At 34.8% G+C, this 7,025-nt stretch overlaps 2 protein-coding genes across 3 annotated transcripts; both read left to right on the top strand.

Moving 5' to 3' along the window:
* The first annotated feature begins 299 nt into the window (after positions 1 to 299).
* Positions 300 to 3,460, top strand: LOC143559034 (calcium-dependent protein kinase 26-like). 2 transcript variants are annotated; one of them, XM_077047740.1, is made up of 7 exons: positions 306 to 1,402; positions 2,028 to 2,171; positions 2,259 to 2,411; positions 2,496 to 2,611; positions 2,700 to 2,867; positions 2,951 to 3,175; positions 3,264 to 3,460. In XM_077047740.1, the coding sequence occupies exons 1-7, from the start codon at positions 565 to 567 to the stop codon at positions 3,378 to 3,380; spliced, it is 1,761 nt and encodes a 586-aa protein (XP_076903855.1). In that variant the 5' UTR covers positions 306 to 564; the 3' UTR covers positions 3,381 to 3,460. The 2 variants fall into 2 exon arrangements, with proteins under 2 accessions (XP_076903854.1, XP_076903855.1); XM_077047739.1 differs by having other exon boundaries at positions 300 to 1,402; positions 2,028 to 2,411.
* Positions 3,461 to 5,506: 2,046 nt separating this feature from the next.
* On the top strand, positions 5,507 to 7,004 carry LOC143559008 (uncharacterized). Its single transcript, XM_077047722.1, has 5 exons — positions 5,507 to 5,977; positions 6,069 to 6,153; positions 6,250 to 6,321; positions 6,402 to 6,509; positions 6,633 to 7,004. The coding sequence occupies exons 1-5, from the start codon at positions 5,508 to 5,510 to the stop codon at positions 6,975 to 6,977; spliced, it is 1,080 nt and encodes a 359-aa protein (XP_076903837.1). The 5' UTR covers position 5,507; the 3' UTR covers positions 6,978 to 7,004.
* Positions 7,005 to 7,025: the final 21 nt, after the last annotated feature.

Genomic DNA, 7,025 nt, shown 5'->3' with positions numbered 1-7,025 from the left:
CTTTAGAAACATATTAAAATTTTATAATATTCCCCTCTAAAAATGTATCTCTCCAAATAATAACTTTTAGACGTTAAAATAATAATAATCAGAAAATAGAAAGACTTTACGTTATTTCTAACATGATTGGATTTGTTATTCAAAAGTGGGTTTTCAACAGCTTATTGCATGTTTATCCGCTGCTTTATTGTAATGTAATTAATATTACTAAAAATAAAACGACCTTTTCGTCTTTTGGAAGATATGTGTGCCTAACGCGTTTGAAAACCATCGTCTATATCCGCGACTCCACTCGGCTCATTACTGTCATCCTCTGTATCTATATATATTAACATACATTCAAATGGAGAAACATTCAAACTCACCAAAAGTCTTCTTTTTTCTCTTTAAAGAAACCTATACTAACTTACAATTTGTCTGTCCATCATACCCACCAATCTCATCTTCTATCCTTGGTTCTGTCTGATTTGCACACCAAGTGTCTGTTTAAATGCCTAAAAGAACTGCTTTGTTCACTTGTCATTGAAAGTTGCTTTGTGGGTGGTGAAATTGGATAACAATAACATGGGGAATGTATGTGTAGGATCATGCTACTCAAAAGATGGATTCTTTCAGACGGTTTCGCACCCGTACTGGTGGTCTCGGTCACCCGATTTGATCGATTACAAGAACAAAGAGTTTAACAAACAACCACAGTCAATAGACCAAGATCCCAAACCACCAATCCCAATTCAAAAACCACCTCCACAGTTAATAATTATACCTCAAAACAACACTAAACCATTTCAAGAAACAAACCAAGATGTCAAACAATCTGAAAAGATTGTAGTTTCAGTTTCACATGTGAAAAAGCCGTATAATGTTAAGAGAATGTTGAGTGCAGGGTTGGAAGCCGACACCGTTTTGAAAACCAAAACCGGGCATTTAAAAGAGTACTACAACTTGGGTCCGAAGTTAGGTCATGGTCAGTTTGGGACAACCTTTTTATGCACGGAGAAAACCACAGGCAAACAGTTTGCCTGCAAATCAATCGCTAAACGGAAACTATTAACCGAAGAGGATGTAGAAGATGTAAGACGAGAAATCGAAATAATGCATCATTTATCTGGACATCCGAACGTGGTCTCGATTCGAGGGGCGTATGAAGACTCGGTTGCGGTTCATTTGGTTATGGAACTTTGTTCTGGTGGTGAATTGTTTGATAGGATTACGAAAAAGGGTCATTATTCGGAACGGAAAGCAGCTGATCTGATTAGAACTATTGTTGGTGTGATTGAAGCTTGTCATTCTTTAGGTGTTATGCATCGTGATCTTAAACCCGAGAATTTTCTTTTTGTTGATGATGATGAAGATTCGCCTCTCAAAACTATCGATTTTGGGCTGTCGGTTTTCTTTAAACCAGGTACTTTTGTTTTTGTCTTTTTGATCATACATTTATGAATTGTTATCACTGATGTGCATGAAACTGTAAAAACCGACAGTTTGGTTTTATATATTCGTAAAAACCGAACTTTCGGAAATGTTGAGGGTTCATATGTAGTTAAAACCTAAAGTAGCGAACCAAATTCATGGATGTTCATTTTTAATTCAGAATGTTAGGTGGTTCATAAGGATTTAATAAATAAAGCAACCCAAATATTTTAGCCTAGATGTAAGATAATCAACTAATCATTAATTGACAAAAAGATTTAGCTCCAAATTCATTATTTTGAGCCAATCTTTTTGGCCCCAAAAATTCAAGCCCAAATGATAAAACCTAAAAATACACAAACTGAACTTTTTTAAAATCTCATAAAACCGAATTTTCGTTTTGAGTTGGAAACTGACCCAAACTGAAGAAAAGGGGAACCGGATGGTTTTCAAACACTCAAGAACCGAATTTTTGGTTCGGTTTGGCTCAAAACTGAATAAAAAAACCCAAAAACTAAATTTTTTGATTTGAGCCCAAAACCGACCCATACTCACCCCTAGAACTTATTGGTTCAGTTTTATCTGATGAATTACTAAATTTTTGGTGTAAATTTCAGGGGAAACTTTTACTGATGTTGTTGGAAGTCCTTACTATGTTGCACCCGAAGTTTTGCTAAAAAACTATGGTTTAGAAGCCGATATTTGGAGCGCGGGTGTAATTCTTTACATTCTTCTTTGTGGGGTGCCCCCATTTTGGGGAGGTGAGTCAAGAAACTATAATAAGTATGTAAAATTTAAAAAAGTTTCACTTGGGTCATCACAATTTACAATCTTTATTTCATTTACAGAGCCTGAGAATGAAATCTTTGAAGAGGTTTTGAGGGGTAAACTTGACTTTTCCTCTGATCCATGGCCTAGTATTTCTGAAAGTGCTAAAGATTTAGTTAGGCAAATGCTTATTAGAAACCCTAGAAAGCGGATCACAGCTCATGGAGTTCTTTGTAAGTCTTAATGTCCCATTATTTATAATCGTTTCGAGTTTACATTTTATTATGTTTGTCTGATTAATATTCTTGTCATCATAGGTCACCCTTGGATCAGTGAAGATGGTGTTGCTCCAGACAAACCGCTTGATTCAGCAGTCTTGACCCGGTTGACTCAGTTTTCTGCCATGAACAAGTTCAAGAAAATGGCTCTTCGGGTACTTATTTCAAAAAATAAGATGATTGTCTGACAATCTCACTGAAAAATGTCATTTTTTACCCTTACATGTCTCATATTCTCAACAGGTTATCGCATCAAAACTCTCAGAAGAAGAAATCGCGGGACTAAAACAAATGTTCAAGATTATAGATACAGATAATAGTGGTTATATCACATTTGAAGAACTTAAAGCCGGACTTAAACGTTTCGGTTCCAATCTTAACGAGTCTGAAATTTATGATCTAATGCAATCGGTAAGATTTCCTTTCAAAATTTTCAGTTTTTATTTTTCTTGTTTCATTTCATTGATTTTTGATGGACTACAAATGAATTGCAGGCGGATATTGATAATAGTGGTACTATTGACTATGAAGAATTTGTAGCTGCAACTTTACATATTAATAAAGTCGATAAGCAAGATTACTTGTTTGCCGCTTTTTCATATTTTGATAAAGATGATAGTGGTTATATCACTCTTGATGAACTCCAACAAGCATGCAAAGAATTTGGAGTAGATGATGTTCATTTGGAAGAGATTATAAAAGAAGCTGACCAAAATAATGTATGTTCTGACTTCTGGTCACCAATATATCATTTATATGATTCAGTTAAGACCTTTTTTTAAAACTTTTTGTGTTGTTGACTTGCAGGATGGTCGAATAGATTATAATGAGTTTGTAGCAATGATGCACAATGGGAGTACTCCCAAGAAACAATTGAAGGATGAATTTAGTGTCGGGTTAAGGGAATCGGTGCCAGTTTGTTGATATGATTCGTTTTCATTCTCTTTATTTTTTCATCTAAATGTAGATGATTGCATTCTTAACAATAGATGTTAGATTTTTCCTCTTGGAATGTCAAAAATACTAAGATTTTAGCTTTAAAGCAACCGTAAATAAAAGCACATTTAGAGCATTCTCAACCCATTCTCAAAAGTTGTCAAACCCATATAATTTAGGGTAATTTTTAAGAAAACTATCAAAATCACCTCTACAATTCATTTCCTATTATATGGATGAGTTATATGGCAACTAAAGTAAATCTCTAAATATAGGGACTTATTTTTGATCCATACCATATAATATATCACATATATTCCAATCACCATTTACTATATAATAAGACAAAAGAGAAAATAATAATAAAGAATTAATTTATGGATATGAATAGGGAACAGAATGTGGAAGAATTTTGAAAAATGATAGATAAATTTATGGAATAGTGTTTTTTAGCTAAATTATAGAAAAAATATATGGAATGAGATGTGAATGCTTAGTACGTAATAAATTTGATATAAATGTTTTAAGTATTTTACTCGCTTTGGAATACATATTCACGAAGAGTTATGAACCATGGCCTCAAATACCTTTTTGGTGAACTAGTTTCCTCCTTTTGATATTCATTTATAGTTTTCTTTTATAATGTTAAAATTATTTTTAAAGCATCTGACTTTAGTCACTTTCAACACTATGAATTATTAACCTTTTATGTTATAGTCTCATCATGCTTTAATTAAGTTACATAATTGCTTTACATATCAATTTAAAAGTTCAATTTAGTTGGAAAAGTTACATATACGCTGTATATACAATTTGGACACATTTGTTCCACAATCTATAACAAGAGGGAAAAATTATGAGAGCATAAAGAATTTGTGTCCATGTGTTACAACTAAGGATGCTAAATGGGTCGTGATCGCGGGTTCGAGGGTCAAACCTAGCATGAACCCGTGAGTTTTATACAAGTTGTACATGACACGAACCCAAAATAGTCACACATAAACCTGAACACGACATGTGTATTTGTGGGCTTAGGGTGGAGGGGGCGCAAACCACAAACACCTGCCAGACCACCAAACACCGACTGACAACTCATTACCTCTCCATCCACTGATGGCCAATCACCTGAAAAAAATGCTATCTCTTCCTTGCACACACAAGCATGTCCCTCTCTCTCGTCTCATTTTTTAAGTTTATACCACCCCGAATTGATACCCAGAAAGCAAAATGGTGAGGGTGACAGACTAACAGCGGTGGACTACCCGCATGTGCCCCCGCCACCCATACACGAGCACAATCCATTTATTCTTAAAAAAAAAATATTCTTAATACTTTAATTTTCATATATAACTTACTAAAAAACGATTACAATAAAGTGACAGAGAAACGATTACAATATTCTTGTACATATTAATACATTAAAATTCTTAAATTTACATATTATTTTAATTTTTAGTGAAATAACTATAATTAAGCTATGTCAATTTACTTTTAGAATTTACAATTTTGACATAACTTATAATTTTTTTTAACTAACAAAAAAACCCATGAATTTTCAAAGTAAATGATGAATAAGCAACCACCATCATCACCCCATGCCTATATATGTTAATAACCGTAAATTGTAAGCCGTTGTTGATTTGACAGAAAATACGGTGCAAGTTGTGACAGCTCACATTGTAGTAGTCGTTGGGGCGCAAGACGTGGGCCCAATCATATCGCTTTGCTGTGCCACGTTGGCACCATCACCTCTCACGTTCCTCCTTAATTCTTTTCCATAAATAATAATAATACATGTATATTTCAACCATAATTCTTCTTCTGATCATCATCAATCATTCATCCATCCATCCAGGTACACCGTTATTCACCGTAACCGTTTTATTAGATCTTTGTGATTACTTATGTTACGTTTACTTATTATATTTCAGTTATTTTATTTCACTGTTTACTCTTCAAGTTTCATAATAACCGTTTCTTCTTAATATTATATTTACTGACAAAACCTAGGCTAGTTTATATATAAGTTACTTCGATTCAGGTTTTATTTAATAGTTTCGGTTACAAATCATAATAACATAATTGTACTGAAAATTTATGTATTCCAACAGAGAAATGGAATCTGGAAATGAGGTTCGTTTAGAACCAGGAATCGAACCCGAAAACTCGGTTATTCATCATGGCAATGAAGGTGTGACAGATCCAGAAGATTTGAACAAAGTTGATGAACAAGTAGTTGATTCATCATCAGCAACAACACAAGTGAATCAACCTTCTGAGAATAATAATAATATTGTTGATAAGCCTAAAACTCAAAATAAGGTTTCAACTAAAGGGAGTGCTGCTTTGAAGAACACTAAAATGAGTAAAAGCAGTCCTAATATCGGCACATTTGGTCGAACTCAGAGACCGGGCTTATCTCAGAGTTTATCTTTCCCTGCAAAGACCCGATTGCTTGACTCGACTAAACCAGTTGTGGAACCTACATTAACCACGTCTCGATCACACCCTGCGAGTAGAAGAGGTTTGAAGCCGGTTAAAACATCGGTTATAGAAGATGATGGCACCAGTTCTACTGGCTCACCGTAATTTTGTTATCTTACTTTAATTCATTCATTGTTTAAAATCTTGTTTTTTTCATTGTTTGACTTGAATGTTGACTTGAATGTTGACCAGAATGACCACGACCCCTGGCGGCCGACGTAGGACCAGTACCGGTTTTACTTCGAGGTTGGATGAGCGGGCCGAAAGGCGAAAAGAGGTACATTTTTGTATTATAATAGTTTTTTGAAATACAAAAAACAACAGTTATTATTATTATTTTTTTATGTTGTAAATTTGATGTTTTTGTGACTAGTTTAATTCAAAGATAGAGGAGAAAGTTCATGCAAAAGAAGTGGAAAAGAGTAATCTGCAGGCAAAGTCAAAGGTCTGGTGGTTCTTAAAGTCAACCAAAGATTATCTTTAACTAGAGGCTAATTGTTATGTTTTAACTTTGTGAATATACAGGAAAGCCAGGAAAAAGAAATCAAGAAATTAAGAAAGAGTTTAACATTTAAAGCTACACCAATGCCAAACTTTTACAAAGAGCCACCTCCCAAACCTCAACTCAAAAAGGTATTTTTTGATCTTGTTAATACGCGTCTTGAAAGCGATTGCTCGTGTAATCGTGTTATGATTATTATTTACTGAACTGTGTTCTAAACACTCCCTCTTTTGTGTGTTTGTGTTTATATATAGATACCAACTACGCGTCCCAAATCACCAAAGTTGGGCAGAAGCAAGAGCTCGCTGAGCAAGACCTCTGAACCAATAGAGGCAGCTGATAGCCCGCGAGCCGAGAGAGACCAAACAATGTCACCTAGGGTCAACTCCACGAGCCGTGACAAAGGTTCAAGCTTGCACAACAGAAAATCTTTGACCAAAATGTCGGAAGTCAAAACTAAGTCAAAAGAAAAGGTTGTAAAACCGGAAGTCAAAGAGGAGAAACAAAGTCATGAAGTTGATGCAGTGCAGGAAAGCGGGGTTGAATCGAGTTCGGTCGATCAGGATACGACGCCTCAGCATATTGTTGTTGGGAGTTAAATTTTTTTTTTCAGGTGTATGTAACTGGGAGGTGGTTGGTTTTGTTTT

The sequence above is a fragment of the Bidens hawaiensis genome, unplaced genomic scaffold (assembly GCF_021521415.1).
Source record: "Bidens hawaiensis isolate Kalapana, Puna unplaced genomic scaffold, B.hawaiensis_p1.1 tig00019689_1, whole genome shotgun sequence".
In the NCBI taxonomy this organism is placed as follows: Eukaryota; Viridiplantae; Streptophyta; class Magnoliopsida; order Asterales; family Asteraceae; genus Bidens; species Bidens hawaiensis.
The sequence above is the reverse complement of the archived record's forward strand: the minus strand, read 5'-3'. Positions and strand labels throughout refer to the sequence as shown.